Source organism: Nasonia vitripennis, chromosome 1, assembly GCF_009193385.2.
Source record: "Nasonia vitripennis strain AsymCx chromosome 1, Nvit_psr_1.1, whole genome shotgun sequence".
In the NCBI taxonomy this organism is placed as follows: Eukaryota; Metazoa; Arthropoda; class Insecta; order Hymenoptera; family Pteromalidae; genus Nasonia; species Nasonia vitripennis.
Window position 1 is genome coordinate 22,151,610 of NC_045757.1, and position 16,724 is coordinate 22,168,333.

General features: G+C 39.6%; 1 protein-coding gene across 10 annotated transcripts in view; it reads right to left on the bottom strand.

Annotated features, from left to right (window-relative positions):
- Positions 1-16,724, bottom strand: part of LOC100678557 (janus kinase and microtubule-interacting protein 3) — a 112,275-nt gene that overhangs the window by 8,234 nt on the left and 87,317 nt on the right. For 5 of the 10 annotated variants that reach the window (XM_032600166.1, XM_032600156.1, XM_031928681.2 and 2 more), the window contains exons 7-11: positions 9,625-9,666; positions 1,797-1,883; positions 1,457-1,573; positions 676-999; positions 282-500 (exon numbers count right to left, since the gene is read on the bottom strand). In XM_032600166.1, the coding sequence (XP_032456057.1) occupies positions 282-500; positions 676-999; positions 1,457-1,573; positions 1,797-1,883; positions 9,625-9,666 (789 nt within the window). The remainder of the gene's footprint in view (positions 1-281; positions 501-675; positions 1,000-1,456; positions 1,574-1,796; positions 1,884-9,624; positions 9,667-16,724) is intronic. The other 5 variants (XM_032600176.1, XM_032600172.1, XM_032600180.1 and 2 more) reach the window with 1 other exon arrangement.

A 16,724-nucleotide genomic window follows, 5' to 3' on the forward strand; every position in this document is an offset into this window, starting at 1 on the left:
AATTAATCGACACTAACTTCTATATGGATAGAGGTCTGCACGCGCGAAATTGAAATATGGAGCTTGGTTAATTAGACTCTTGGTGTGGCGTAACGATGATAAATGTGAAATGACACTCGTAGCCTATTGATATCTGATCAGACCGTGTTCAGAACGACCAATGATCACTCTTTTGTGCGATGCTAGAAAAATAAGTTCAACTCTAGCTTAGGGGCTTATTTTTATCGACTTCACGCGGAAAATTGTTCAAAGTACTATTCGTTGAATGTATAAAAGCTCACCTTGTAGAGATGAATCGGCTCCGGTGAGACGATACCGCTGTCTGCCGGATCTGGGGTATCTCGTGGGTTCGGTGACTCCTCGAGCTCAAGCACGCGGAACTCCAGCAGTTCGTTCTGTTCACGCAGTTCTGAAATTTCGGCGATAAGGCTAGCCTCGCGCTCTTCCGCTACGCGCAGCTTTTCGCTCAGTGCGCGCCTGTTGTTTTGACTGCCTCTTGTCTGTAACACAAAGGTGACATCCAATAAATTTGCATTGCCATAGTGTTAAAAAGATTTAACATGATTTTTTATGTGTTCTAAATATGAAGAATACAAAATAATGCTGTTTGGAACTATGAAAAAAAAAATCGATAACTGTAAATCACGTATCATTCAACGCTGGGTAAATACTGACCTCCTGCAGCAGAGCCTTCTCGAGGTCTCGAACTTGGCTCCTGGCGTGACAGAGCTCCTGCTGTTCCTCGAGCAGCTTGGTCTGCAGCTCCTCGATTTCGATGAGCACGTTCTCGTAAGCCTCGCGCGTCACGCCGTTGTTGCGGCTGGCGTTCGGTTGAGGCGACAACGAAGATGGGGCGCTCGAGAGTGCGCTGTCGCCCTCCTCCTGCTGGTGCTCGTCCTCGTCGTCGACCTCCGCCACTGGCTCAAGCTCCAACCACTGTTTATAAAACTCCTCCTTGCGACGTTTGTTTGACAATTGCTCGAGCTTGCGCTCCTTTTCCTGGGGAAAAATTCAGACGATGCAATATCCATAAAGAAACAAAAAAGGGCCTATGAGCCACCTATCTTCGCTAACCAGGCACAGAGAGTTTAGGCGATAGGAGAGAGCCAGTCCAAACGGCGTTATGCCGTATGCTCGCACACCGCCAAGATAGAGCGTATTTTGTTCACCGTAAAGGTAAATAATAGAATATTTTATAAATTATGTTAACACGATCTTTGATGACTGTTCTGACCCACAGAAGCATTTCAACAACGAACTTTCCTGAAATGAATATTTTTAACAAAAACGCAGCATAACTTTCTCATTATGATACTCAGTTAAAAGTAACGAGCAAGGCACCTCGCGGTCGCAACTTTGCTCACGGGTCAGCCCAATTGGTTTATCCACCTCGAGATATACATTTTCATCTTTGGATAATAAAGAAGAGGGATGCTGCGGACACGCAGGAAATTACCTTGACCGCCTGTCTGAGTACCTCGATGACCTCCTGCTGCTCGACTGCCAGTTCGCGCAGTCTGTCGAACTTCGTCGCTGCTGCGTCCTCGTCGCAATCCACTTTGCAGAGATCCCCCTGTATAACAAAAGTTTTTATTTATTGTAGTTTTTCAGTAGGTTCAAAGCACTTTTACAATGATAAAATGCGAATAAAAATTATTATTAGACGCTCACTATCATCCATAGTTTATTACTAAGAACATAACGTGACTTTCGTGCGCGATTTCGAAAGCTCGTTCGAGCTCGAAAGTACTTTTGAAAAAATATTACTGTAAGTAAAACTTGCAGCAAGCGCTTACCATGTGGTCATCGTGGTGGATCTTCTCCTCGATCCTGGACGCCAGGCGAATCTGGTGACTCCTTTCGCTCTCCCGTAACTTCCGCATCTGCAACAGGCCAAAGGAGAGAGGTGACTGTCTGGTTAATAAACGTCTATCCGCGCGCAAGCGAGCTATAGCGAACGGGGCGTTGTTGGATGATCGCTCGGCCGCTACACAGCGCGGGTAACGAGCGACGCAAAGCTAATTATCGCTAATTGCGCGTACGCCACCGCAGGATTATCTCACGGATATGCGCGCACGTGAAGCGCTCTCTGCACGCCTCCATAATACGTCGGATAACACTACCGATGCTTCGAAGCCTATGTGCAACCATATTATAGCCGCGAACTGAAACCCTACAAAATCTACGTACGCCTCGAACTGATGTCGTTTTCAAATGCTTCCGAGTATTATGGGGATGAGGCTCAAGTGATTTCGATCAGCGATAATTAGAATTGATGGATCGCATTAAAATCTTGCACCGATTGTAAACTTCCTCGCGGTGTATGTCACATTTGTTATGTTATTGCTAATGCTACTGCGCATCGAACATGTTCTATGGATACTGTACAGGCGTTATAATAAGCACCGCGACTCATCAACGCAAAATTCTGCAAGTACACCACACGAAAAGCTATGTATACCAAGAAGCTAATAAGCCGTGCCCGAACTTCCGCTCCCGTTTTTTTCCCCAAGCTCAGCAGCTCATCGCGCAGGATTACGCACTCCGTGTGTGGAGCGTCGGGCGTGCGTCGGCGGAATACTGATTTCAGTTTGTTTGGGGAAGCCAAAATAGCGGAGAAGAATCACAGATAACGATCGGCCGGTGCAGCTCGGTTACAGCTTATACACCTACTCGCAAGAGATGCATCTCTGCAGCGGAAGCGGCATCTCGGGAATGTTAAGTTCTGGGACCGAGTCTCGCGTGTTATGCGTATACGCGCCAACGAGATTTTCACGTGCAGATTAAGAGGGATTGTGTAATAGCCTTTTTTGTTCTTTTTTTGGGAAAACTACTTTCGCCAGTTTTCTCGGAGATACCGCGTTGTGTAAATACGCGCGTGCGAAAAGGAGTACTGAATGGATCTGTTTTTCTTAACGATCTTACGGAAATACACCAGTCTAGTAAAAGGTAATAGTTTATGCCGCAGTTAAAATAATTTAAAAGGTTTCCCCGCACAAAATTTAAATTTAAATACTCTAAAAAAATACATCGCAAAGAACGAGACGAAAATTTTAGGTATATGTAAAACTATTCAACGAAATTGAATGATTATTGATTAAATCAATCACTTTTTAAAAAATTAATAACTCACGTTGTCAAATATCACAGATGAAAAATTAAACTGAATATCACAGACAGCCAAAGTTAGTCTTCCGAACCTTTATTGGCATGCCTCGCGTGCAAAAACACTAGAATTTAAACGAGCAGGCGGTGGTCGTCTCTCGAACTCAACTGAACTGCAACGCAAGTATTGGTAAACTGTAAGTACCGAGCGTACCGTCCCAGTGGCCCTATGAGCACGACTGGAGGGGGAAAGCTAGCTGCCCCCAAGTTGTGCCACTATTGGTCAGCCCATGGGGCCCGACTCTCCTGCATGCAGCTGTTCTCTAAATGTGGAATCTAGGTAGTGTCGGAAGGTACCTACCCGCAATTTACCCGGACGAACGAGAGGTGGGCGCTTATTTTGACCTGCGACCGTTTTAAAGGCCCTGTGCTCTCTCGCGTGTAAATTGTCTAGGAATCCACGCTGCGCCCGTCGCTAATAATGGCGTGAATCATGATTCCGGCGTTTGAAACTAAGGTCAAGAATAACAACAGTTTAAAGGACGAGTAGTTTTTTAGCAAATTTAACGCGCGTTAACTAATATAAGATAAAGTATGAAATTTTAATGTTGCATAATGTAATTTTGATTGTTTAGAATTTCATCGCGAGTTACAATTTATAAGCCAGCTTTATCTTAAAAATTTTAACTTTTCTTATAATTGTTATCGATCTTTACCGATTATAATAAATATACTATTCTTATACGAGCTCTGACAATAATTGTACGTAGAGAAGCCGAAAGTTTGAAAAAGAAGCTCTTGTTTGGGCTGAGATAGGCTGAATATGAATGGATTGATAAACAAAATTATATGATAAGTCCTAATAAGTACCAATAATCAAACCATAATTTTTTGTGACTCTTAAGCATTTGTATAGCTTACAATTTGGTACTACAGTGCACAGTAAAAATGTTAAAGATCTAAGAAAAGCTGTTCACTTTTTTTTAACCTTGGTATAAAATTGACCTTATTTCCGGGCAGCATTTCTAGTCAAAATTTTTAAAAATATAGTACTATCAGAAGTAGTCAATTTTCTACCAGGGAAAGTATTGGTTATTTTTCGTGGCAAGGTTTCACTTGTATTTTTTTAAAATAGTAACACTAATGCACCGTTTAAAAGATAAAAATATTTTTTTTACTTCTGTTCTATGTTAAAAAAAAAGAACATTTTCAATTTCCGCGTTTATTTAACTCAGTGCTTTATTTTCTCATATAACTTAGTACATAATAAAGTTATATTTAAATATGATGTAATAAATAACATTATTTTAAAGATAAAGAATATTTATTACATGATGAATCTCAAGTGAAACGTTGCTTCTAATATATACTATATTAAGCGCAATAGGGACCAGACATGATTTTTAAAACCTTTTCTAAAATAAAGTTAAGGTTAAATCTTACACAGAAGTACAACGAATTATGATTTTTACTGCAATATTTGTTAAATTGGCAAATATGCCCGCACGTTAGGTTAGGTTTTTATCCTTCGAAAAAAAACTTCCTTTATGAAAACTACTGAAATATATGAATTTTCAATTAATTATTTTAGGGCCTACAGGTAATAATTCAGCAAAAAATTGAGATACAATATATTCGTATGCTATTTTCTACTGTATTTATTTGTATATAGCAAAACCATGTCTGTTCCCTATTGGCACTATATTTTTATTAATTTTGTAAAGAATATCCTTGTCACCGTAAGCTCATAATTGGTAAGCTAAAACTATTAAAAAATATCAGTCCTGCGGCATTTCATTTCATTGACGATAGAGAAAATCGTCATTATAGCAGTGCGGTGTGTATTACAACAAAGCCCGGTATTAATGGCAGCATCTGACAGTGTAAGTGACACTATAATTATAACGGTCCCCATAGCATATGTGCATTAGTGTTCTGCATTTCTCAACATAATATAAACTAACTCATATCACGTTTTGAACAAGTGCAAACTTGAAACACATGGATGTGATTTTCGGAGTTATGACGCGCGCCGTTATAACAAGTTTGCCGACTTCTGTGAAAATTTAAGCTACGCACGAACACGCACTGTATCGTAATCCTCATTGTACTAAGCTCTCCCTCTCTAATTCTTTCCTGAGAGTAGGTGTAGGAGTATATTTGTCAAATGCAGGTAGGCGGACTCGGCAATATGGTCAGTTGTATAGATTCGCACGGACAGAGCACAGCGTTTATGAGCCTCGGCTCGTCAGATAGACAGTCGTATTGCTTCTGAAAAGGAGTTTGGGAATCCCCGGCGTCGGCTACGCCGCTAATAATGCCCACACCGTCCCAGCAGGAGGTAATGTACGCGCTTAGTGGTCGGCCCTCGAAAAGTTAGCCCTCCGTCACGTAGTTCCGGCCTACTGCACTTTGGTATAGGAGAACGTCTGCTTTATTGCGATTTGAAATGACTCACTGTTTATTGACCTGTTTGTGGGCTTGCTTACTGTGCCTCATAGGCGTAAGCGATTATGCACTTCGCTATACGCACGCGGTTTAAGGCTTTGCTTTGATTCCGATTTATTTTATTTTCCTTCTATCTTTTTGGATTTAAATTAAAAGCGGTATTCAAATTATATCCCGCGTCGAACAATGAGAGGCAAGCGGGGCGTGATTTTGGGTCTTCAAACGAATTCATTAAACAGAAATTTCAATTCATTTATCAGTTTGATTATCGACATATCGCATTATTATTTTCAATGAATATTTTCGATTGGATATACAAGCTATATATGAATCTAAGCCATATATGATTTATGTTTATTATTTGCGTTTTTTATTTAATCTATTACACATTGGTTGTTATATTTTAATTTATGCGTAGTCTCTAATTGATAATTCTTGGAAATCGTTCGATAATAAATTCTAAAACTAACAAGACCGCTAATGAGTTACTAATAAAATTCGCCCCAGACGCTGCGAGCAATCAACGGCGCGTAGTGTACGAAGACGATCGACAACAGGCACTTTTTTTCGCAAGCGAAAGTTGCACGTGTTACATCGCTCATATATATAATTAAAACTTCCGGCGCGTTTTAATTTTAAACCTCTCGTACCATACGGCGCACGAGCAAGACATCATGTTATGAAGCCATGAAAACTTGTCAGAATAAATTTTTCTCTCGAACAGCATCGACGTCTAATCCTGACTGGCGATGAGTGACTCTCTCCCTCTTCACGCCTACTCTCGTCGCTTTTGCTTCAATTAAAATTTTATCTGTATCCCAGTAGTTATAGATATGTACAGCTTGCATACTTGAAACTTTAATATTATTGTGTCATAGATACGTGCGTCAAAATGCAAATAGCTATAACTGCGCCGAAATAGCGTCTTATTTATGCTTCAGAGCGAACACGCAGAGCTGCTGCTCATTCGCGTCTTTTCTCGATTATAGTTTTGGAGCTGGCAAGTGCAACGCGGAAATTGCATCGCATATGCGAGTTCAGTGCGCAATGCCAGGTACATTGGCATTTACGGCTTTCCAGCTCAGTATATTCTGCGCTTCTTCTCTAGTCGTCGTCGATATTTATACAACGATATTAATTTGCTCGTCGATAAAGTAGAAGCACGTTTTCCGTGCGAAATATACACGATTTTATAAAATTTACGAGACTTGAATCTAGAATTAGAATTTTATATCTTATTTTTTAGATGTCTCTCATGCGCAACACACGACTAGTAATTAATTTTCGTACGTTAGATTACATATTTCATGCATGGAGAAAAAATAAAAATGATCAAGATCTTACGTAGTTCAATGGGTCGTAGTTAAGAAGAAAATATTTATTGGAACGCAGTATATACCTATATTATATTGGGGAAATAGTTTGAGGAGGGAGGAAGATCGAAGATAAGGGAAGGGAGGAGTTTGAACAAAAGCAAGCAGAGAGAGAGAGAGAGAGAGAGAGAGAGAGAGAGAGAGAGAGAGAGAGAGAGAGAGAGAGACAGACAGAGAGTGAGAGTCGGGGGAGAGAGAGGTGATGACTGGATTAAGCAATAAATCATCATACCATCTTGCACCACAACAAATTTTACAGCAAACAAACTTTGCAAGACTTTTCTTGCAAGACTTGACCTTTGCGTACTTGCGGTGAATTTTCGGAAAATTATGGAGATAAAGTTTGAACTATCATTGGTTTTTAACGATTTTTTATTTGTTGATTTTGAATATTTTTAATTCATCGTTCCTAAAGTTATACAATATTTTTGATGCTAAAATAATTCATCATTATATCGATGTTTTAAGTTCAATAATTTAGAATTTTTAAAAGTATCGACAAAATGCACATCACCCAAGAAGAAATAAGGATCAGCGTGACGCACCTTACATTTTACAAATGATGAAAACAGAAAAATTAGAAGCTTATATTATGCACCAGCAAATTATGCCAGATAAATAGCATCCGAACATTTCTTGTAAAAACGCACGCATCATAAAAAAAAACAGGGAGACTAATTTTGCAACTCTTTCTTTTCTAATGCGTGTTTCCTTCTCGCGTACATATCTTTGTTGACGTGCCGTAGTCGTTAAGATTTTTATTTCTGGTTCTTTTTTTTTCTTTGTTATACAGCACTGCATCTCGTGATGTTATTTTTTGTATATATTGAAGCTTCAATGAATGGGCGCTATATACCAGGTGTTCAAAATACATACCGAATACGCAGCATTTTATACATTACATAAAATATGAAGTAATTCGTTTCGATTCATCATATTTTATCTCCGAATTTCTTACATTAAAAACATGTTTTTGTTTGGTAATATATTTAAAACCGTATATTATTTATTTAGGCAATTTCGATCATTTATGGTTTTCAGATATATAATATACTTATAATCCGATTTTTATTATGCCGTGACAATTATAATGCTTCTTATTACTATAAGAATATAAATAAAAATCTGTAAAATATAATTAGCGAATACGAAAATTTAGTTTGTTAGATCATTGCATAACGAAATTTTTATTTCCAAACTGCTATACGCGACATTATTATATATTTCAAGTTTAGGTCTGCACTGCAACACCCTATAATAATTCTGTAAACAATATTTATCCAAAAGGAAGTTATAAAGAATAGGCTATAGCTTATAAGAAAGACGACGAAAGCTCGACTCGTTATGGGACGTCGAGACATCGAATGAGTTGCCGCGACGAGATGCGTGCTAACGGTGTTCCACACGATTGGCATTATAATTAGCATGAATTGCTTATTGTCCACACAGCTCGGTACATCCCACGGATGAGAGCCTTAATTCAACGTAATTTTATATAGTGGATAGAACGAAGCTGTACTGGATTTATTGCGATTTCCGAGAGAGTATGTCTATAGTGCACTGTGTGCTGTAGAAAATTTGCAGTTCTATTTTCCACATAATTACGAAATTTTATTATAGTAAGACAAAAAAGGCGGATTTTGCGAAGCAGTAAATTCTTGTACTTATGAAACAAATTTTGCTATATATATATATATATATATATATTGATGTAAAAATTGTCTGCAGGACGCACTGCGATTTTTTGCGTTTTAAAACCTCACTATAATATGTACAGGACAAATGTAATAGCGGTCTAACAGGTCAAGAATCTCGCTACAATAAGGAAATATATCATGTATTTATTCTTGTTATCATATATTGTCTAATTTCAATCTTGCACAACATTTTTACTTCAAACTACTTTGCACGTACAAAATTTAATTTTTCAACCATTTTTATGTTCTAAATTATTTATTAGTTCGATACTCACATGTTAGGATATTATGGATTCGAGTATTTTTATAGATTTTCTATAGATCGTTTTAACTCTTTTTATTTTTGATTTTCTATACGCTGCCTAGTACATTACGAGATAGTTTTTGAAGCTATTATAGCGATCCTATACTTAACCCGACGCTTCTTGTACAGACTGTGAACAGTGGCTCGCTGACTGCTCAAAAAGATCGTTTAAAAGTCCCGATAATTTTTTTTTCCACGGACTAACGGTAATTACACATCTTCTAATAAGTAGCCTGTATTGGTTGTACCTGTAGTTAATAATTTTATTTCACGACATTGAGGCGTAATAAGTTTATTTTTGATCGCGCTTGATACCAGGAATTCAAAATAATATACGGCAGATGCATGCGGAAATTAAGATATAAATTTCAAAACGATACTACGCGATCAACGATCACTGATCACGAATACGATATGCATGCGTTTCCAGAATTTCTTACATATAAGATGAGTTAAGTGCCGAGGGCTTTCGACTCAGACAGTCCCTGAAACTGTGTCAATTCTTAATCCTCTCACTCTCTCTTTACTGTTACGTATACCGCATTCCTCGATTTTCAAAAAGGCATATTATAATATCCGATTTTGCTTTTATTTTCGTTTTGAATGTAGTATACAAAAGCACCTGTTTCTGATCGCAACATCCAGTTCAAGCTTCGAGAGCTTATTTCTTATAATAGTCGCATCAATTATCACTCACCGGAACGTTCGTTGGGAAGATTATAATCAATGAGTGGCTTACCTAAAACAAAAACAGAAAAATATTCGTTAAATACATCATTATACTTGAGTTCTTAAATTTATAATGATATTTTATATTCAACCCAGAGGATTATAAAAAAACTCATTAAACCATTTCAATGCATGGTTGAATTTTCACTTCACACAATAAGGCTATGACAGTATGTATACTGAATGTACGTAGCATGTGACTAGTGATAAAAATAATAGAATGTAGAACACAGTTATATATTAATTCGAAGATGGCATAGATGTAAGTAAAGGAAAGAACAAACGGAATAGCGCAATCGTTGAGAAATTCTGTGAAAAGTTCGCAAGCGCATAGACGAAGTTATAACGGATTTACGGATCGTGTAGACTATACTGTTGTTGATGGCGAAAACAACTATTCAACAATAAAGATACATTAATTATAATAAATCGCAAACATGAGTAAAAAATATTAAATACATAATTTAACAATCATCCGATCATAACAGCACAAGTGCTTTTTTTTCTAAAAGAAAGCTCAGCACATAAGAAAAGGTGAGGAGACATCGACAGGCGCAAAAGATGGATAAGCATCGCTCGTCTCATGAATGGGATGCTGTGATCTTTCTTCTCTCCCTCACGGCCGCTTCGTCGATCGTATATATAAATACACGTGTACTCGAGAGGAGTGTCGAACCGTTAGCTTGGCCCCCTGACACACAGCTGAGTACGTCTCTCCTTCTCTCCTCTCGTCGCCCGTCTCCTTTCGATACATCGTCGGCGGCTGCGGCACACAACCTGTAGGTATCATATGTGCCTGCTTGTGTGTGTGTGTGTGTGTGTGTGCACAGGTGGATCCTGCCTCGGCATATCTGTATACCGGACGGACGAGAGGTGAGAGGAACCGGGCAAACCGCGTGTGAGATCGAAGATGGTCCGGTCGCACCGGATATACGAGCGCGGTTCGCTCTCCCTATTTGTCGTCCTGCGGTTCCATTTCCTCGATTCTCCTTATTCTACGAGGCGTGTTGATTCTTTTATCTTGGCCGAACTCCGCAGGAAGATAACATTATCGTCTATCTGCTGCGTCTTTTGGCGTATTAATTACGAAATGCGCACGGTTATAGTTTACAAACTTTCTAAGCTCAATCTTAACGGATTATGTCAAATGAAAATATTGCAAAAGCTCACGGAGTTCATATTATAATCGAAGTGAAAATACGTGTCTACCACTCGATCTGTACCCACCGGATTAGAGAGAACTCACGCTCGTGGTATAATATATAGGTTAAAATTTCTCTCAAAATTATTCAAAACTTTCCCTTGCAAACATAACGCCATTGTATACGTTCGCAAAGCCATTCCGCGTAATGTTCGGCGGGATATGATGACTCTTTGCTCCGCAACAGTGATCACAATACTCGAAACAATCGGATCGAAATATCCATTCAATCCCCCGGTTCGTGCGCACGATTTGCATATTATCTTTTAATATCGAAAACTAATCAAAGAACCTGATGTACTCTTGTGTCGCTCTCTCGAAGCGCAAAAAATACATGGGCGAAGTGGCTCTTCCGACGAGCCATTCGTTCAGTGTAATACTATACGCATAACACGAAACAATCCGCGACTTTCCAATCGCAAGGCTGTCTGGTGTGATGAACCTATAGCTGAATACATACGAGCGGTGTAAAATTGAAAGACCACGCGCACTCGAACTTATGTACATTATGTGCATGTACTCGAAGAGGAAGGCGACGACGAAACAGCCTGAAGATTTCACCGTACTGCCGTGTGTGTGCCGTAACTTTTTCATCGCTGCTCGATTTCACTTGCAAGCGGAAGTACGTGTTTGCGCGGTTAAAAGAGTAGTGTCATCGGTATATAAATACAATATATTGCTTTGATTGATTTAACACAATAAAATCCTAATGCGCGGACAGCGATGTAATGTTAGAATCACAATCGAAGCTGGTGCAGAAGTACACTGCGTGTTTGACCTCCAGAGCAGAGGACACTTCCTTATTCGAAATAGAAAAGATAGCTACGGCAGATGCAAGATACCAGAGCTTATAACTGCAGTAGTAATTAGCCGCGCAGAATTCAAAATGCAGAACGCAGAAAAAAATCTGACGAAAGTCTCGCGTGGCGCATCGAAAGCGGCGCGGTTCGATCCCCTATACCGTATGCACGCTCCGTGGCGGCCGTTGTATCGCAAATTAAGCTCGCGATATCGATCTTCACACACTCGCGGTTTTCGCGGCGTACAGCAGCTTCCGGTGCCGTACAGGTCGTTGCTTTGGTCGTTTCGTTTTGCGATGCACCGTTCTCGCGAACGACCCCCCGACACTATTGTCATTTTCTTTTCGTTTATACTGCCTTGGTCGTTATTGCAGAGAAAATAAACCGGCGCAGTTGCTGATGGTCACGGTCGTGAGAAAATTTACTGGCGGATGATCTAGTTCGATTCTAATGCTCGATGCTAATCAAGTCGAAAATAGGATGAACCTTCAAGTGATGCTATGAGAAAATCTAAATTATATTATAGTGTCACCCGCGATCACTCATGCAAAAATCGGTTGGGTAATTCGACTTTAACGCGAATTCGCACTTTGAAAACGGTTTAGCTTATCCAGAAAGGGAATGCTAACTTGTCGAAGTGCCGGTTTTTTACTCTACCGTTTACGGCACTCGCGAATGCGGAAAACTGCGAATCCAGACGAAAGCAGCGCATCGAGTTTTGTCGCCTCCGTAATACGTTTTGTCAAGCTCCGTGTGCGTGTTACGCCAAACTAATAGGACTACTTAGAAAAAAGGTTGCGGAATCTTCCCAGTTACGGAAATTGACTAAAGTCAACCAGCCAAATTTTAGAAAAAGTCGGATGAAGTACGGTTCCGCTTAAAAGGTCTGGCCCGCCGCACTATAATGTAAAAAGCGATCTTTCTTTTTTGGCAAGTTCGCTGTCCGAGTGTATATATGCGGCAGCTCTCAAAGTGTGCCGCGCAAAGAAAAATACAATTCCCGCGGTCGGCGAACTTCCGAGAACCGACGAAAAAAGCGATCGTTTTATCCACAAGGCGACGAAATTTTAAAACCGATAAAAATGCGGAGCATGGAGAAGAATTCACGTGACAATTATGTGAAATGAATTGTGTTTAGGGTGAATTCCGACACATACAAATATCTAAGTTCAAAAACCATGTGCACAGTGCGATTTTCACACAAACAGTATGCATGCGCATTAATTTTTCTAAATGAAATACTTTAAAAACCATTATAACGAATAAAACTGCGTTCCCAACGCACAACGTCAAAACTTACGTTCTTTCATAGAAAATCCCATGCGCTTTGATCGGGTCTCGGCATCAACGGCTCTCCCGCCGCAGTAACGTGTCGAAGGATCGACGCACAGAAAAAGTACAACAAAAGCAAGCTCCTCTTCGACACACTTACATTTCAATACAATCACGCAATCTCTATCTTTCTCTCTCTCAGACACGAAGTGTATGTAGGTATACAGATCTCCTTCTCGACAAAACAGACAGGCCTATACTGCAGGACGACGAAGACGCACCTGGAGCTCCCGGGAAAATAAAGCATAAGTAGCACGCGCGGAGAGAGACGACGATCGCCGCGAGCGCGATTCTCGACTCGCGGCGGCAACTCTTTAACTGAAAGCCGTGCGCTGGCTCGAAAAAGTCGACTCTCGCGAGTATATGGCTAGCGCCGATTCGCGCTCGATTTCCACCACCACCGCTTCACGTATGCAGGTACGCTCGCCGCGCCGGAGAAACAGACGCCGATCGGAGGAGTGTATAGCCGTTACGGTTTCGCTCTCGATGTGCTTCTGTACCTATCAAGTACCCACGTATATATTGGCTCGCGTGCGTTTGGTTCATCGCGTGCGTTGTGTGTGCACGCCTTCGACACGATGTGCATATGCGCGTATGTAGTGAGAAAAATCAGGAGCGTTTTTTTCTTGCGATTGTCTATAGGAGCGATCGGTTTTTCATGAAGGATATGAAAATTCTTTTGAAGAGGGTTAAAAATTGCGAGTACTTGGCTTCAATGGAAGGTTGAGCGTGGGAAAATATTATACAATTTGAGAAGAGTGTACTTCGGTTTTTAAAAATCTGCATCGCAGACAATTTGGAACGAAACATTATAGGTGATGATAGGAAAGTGGTCTTACAATAGACTGTACAACAAAGCATACGTTTTGGATTGGCTCTTCTTCGCACCTCGCTTTTATCAAACTCGCAGCTAGGTGGCGCATAAACACGTTCTTCTTTCTCGAATCCTAATTCGCACGCGCACTGCAGATATACTGGCGAACAACCAACAACAAGAGCTTCGATTATGTACACATTTATTTGACCATGCCTGCTTTGGCTGTATAAACTATAACTGCGTGCGAATCTGTTTCATTTGTTATCTTTTTTCGCACTGTTTGTAATAATTGAAAGTCATCTTCAAGGTAGTGAAACCTCCCCAATAAGTTCCAATATACACGCTTTAAAACAATTTGAGCAATATTTCAATTTTTAAAAAAAGCACATGAGAATCTCATGCGAGAAACTCATGTGAGAATCGCATGAGTTAAAATTTTGAAAATCGAAAAACTGCCTAAAACGCTTCAGGACATTGATTTTTTAATTTATTTAGGGGGCTTTACTATCCAAAACGTAACTTTCAATTAAAACAAACTGAATCATAGCTATTTAGGACATTTTAGCAATCAGTATGCTAGAATATCAGGTGAGATTTTAGCCTGAGAACTCACCTGAGATATCAGCTGAAATTTTTAAATAGCCCCTTGATAAACGATGCACTTGTTTTCGGGTTATATTGATTTAAGCAGCATTTCTTTAATACACTTGAGTGACAAAGAGTTCATTCAAGGCATTTTATACGCGCGCTTGTTCAGCATAAAAAGTTAATTTTACAAACCAACTTTTAGAACAAATCATGTTGCACGCATTATTGCAGTTAATTAAAAAACATTTTGTCAACTCATGCAGAGCCATAATATTTATGAAAGCTTTTTCAATATTATGAATTCTTACACATGTAAACTTTGCAGTGCGTGGTTTTAAAAACACTTCATTTCCTTCACTTGAACACGATTCCAATAACGTCATTCTGTTAATGTCTTAAAAGGATGTGTTCATTTTGGATACTCCAAAATGCACTTGATGCATTTTAACGGAGTTATAGAGTATACATAAAAGCGTATGTTATATACTTTTTAAAATTTTGTTATTTTACACAAGAAAATTAAATTTGAGTACAACTTTCACTATAACTGGTTGAAAACGTAGCATGCTTTAAGATAATAAAATATCGACAAGGTAATCTTCTAAGTATTTATAACATAGAGCCATTGTAGTCGTTATACACAAAGGTAAAGAATAAAAACCTATGAACACGATTATTTCTATCACGATTTTTCGGATCACGTTCTCCTATATTTTCATTCTAAATATATTCTTCATATATTATAGAGCAGTTCAATGTTGAGCAGCACTGGTACATACACCGAGTCACGAAGTATTATTTGTGACCGTGAAAAAATATGACGATTGCGTGGACTGATTAAGATCTTGATCGATAATAGTTAGAACCAAGATATTCCCATCATTAGAGGTGGTGAAAACACCCGGATAATCATCGTAATACATATAAGCATAAGCTCGACCCTAATTCAACAACGTGACCCTTTGGCTGCTAGAGGTGTCACGAACATCATGTCATTATGCGCGCGTTAAATATATCAGCTTTCGGAAAATTCAAATATTATATAAGTATTCTGAAATCTCAATCTATGAACCTTACAATGGATGATGTCGACATTTATATTTTAACATCATTACTATAGTTCTAGTAGTAGTAGTAGTAGTTTCAACACAAATCCAAGGGCTGCATAGTACTAATTCTCTCGCACCGAGAGACACTTAACGGAATCTTGTACACGAGACAACTATAGGTGTGCATATAAGAGCCTGGAAATCTCTACGGAGGATCTACAAAAGCGGGCCGAGGTATGTACGTATATGACATGACACACGATCGTGGGTGAAAAGGAGGCGCGCCGCTTTTCTCATCTAGCGCACGCCTACAACGCCTGCTTCAACGGCGCCTTATCTAGATGCGCACCTGCGATATACACACTGTTCTGCTATAAGCCACAGATCGGATATGTCATTGACGGAGAAAGATCGTTATGGACAGATGGATTGACGCTTATGGCACTGCGCAGCGGCGCACTTGTGACGTTGCGTGTATGCAGTTGTCGAGATGGACCTTCACCAAGTACGCTTAATGTTCACTGATCCCTCGGCTGCTTCAAAATAAATTATTTTCAGATTTTTTTATTTATCCTGGTACGTTCTCATTTTATACTTCTGTTTTAAGCACAATAGCTAACATGCAATCCTATACCTATAAAAATTTCAATTATTCCATCTTGAAGGAGTTCTATTAATCGTCTGATTGCTTATTTAAAAAAGGACGCGTTTCCGGTTTGATTTTAAATTCGAATTTGTATTTTAAGTTTAAAATGCCTGATAAAAATCCAGAATTTTCACTTTTTTCAGATTTTCGCATTTTTTAACGATTTTTATCCTTTTTTAAATTGCTCGTCACTTTTGTTTGGGTCTATATTGAAGAGACTTATGAAAGAGATAGATTTCTCGTGAGTCGTGAGTTCGAGTGTCCGACTTCTCGTAAAATGGCTCACATAAGCAAATAGATAGATACTCGCTCGGCAGCGTACATCCCTTATACCTGCAACAGGTTGTGCAGCTACTTATTCCAAGAGATCTACCAGCGGCGATACGCTAACGAGCATCGATATACATAGAAATACGGCGCCAAGCGGCCCGAGAAGCCGGGAGCAACAATACCCCTATACAAAATGACTTCGCATAAGTTGTACACAAGCGAGCTTCATTGAAATTCGCAACAACGTCGATTTCCACCGATATGCTCACGCGCTCGGCGCGGGTAATTGCTATACGCACTTTCACCCGCGGGGAAAAGGCGCTCCGGTAGGCGTATGTACGACAAGCGCAACTCGTTCGATTAAA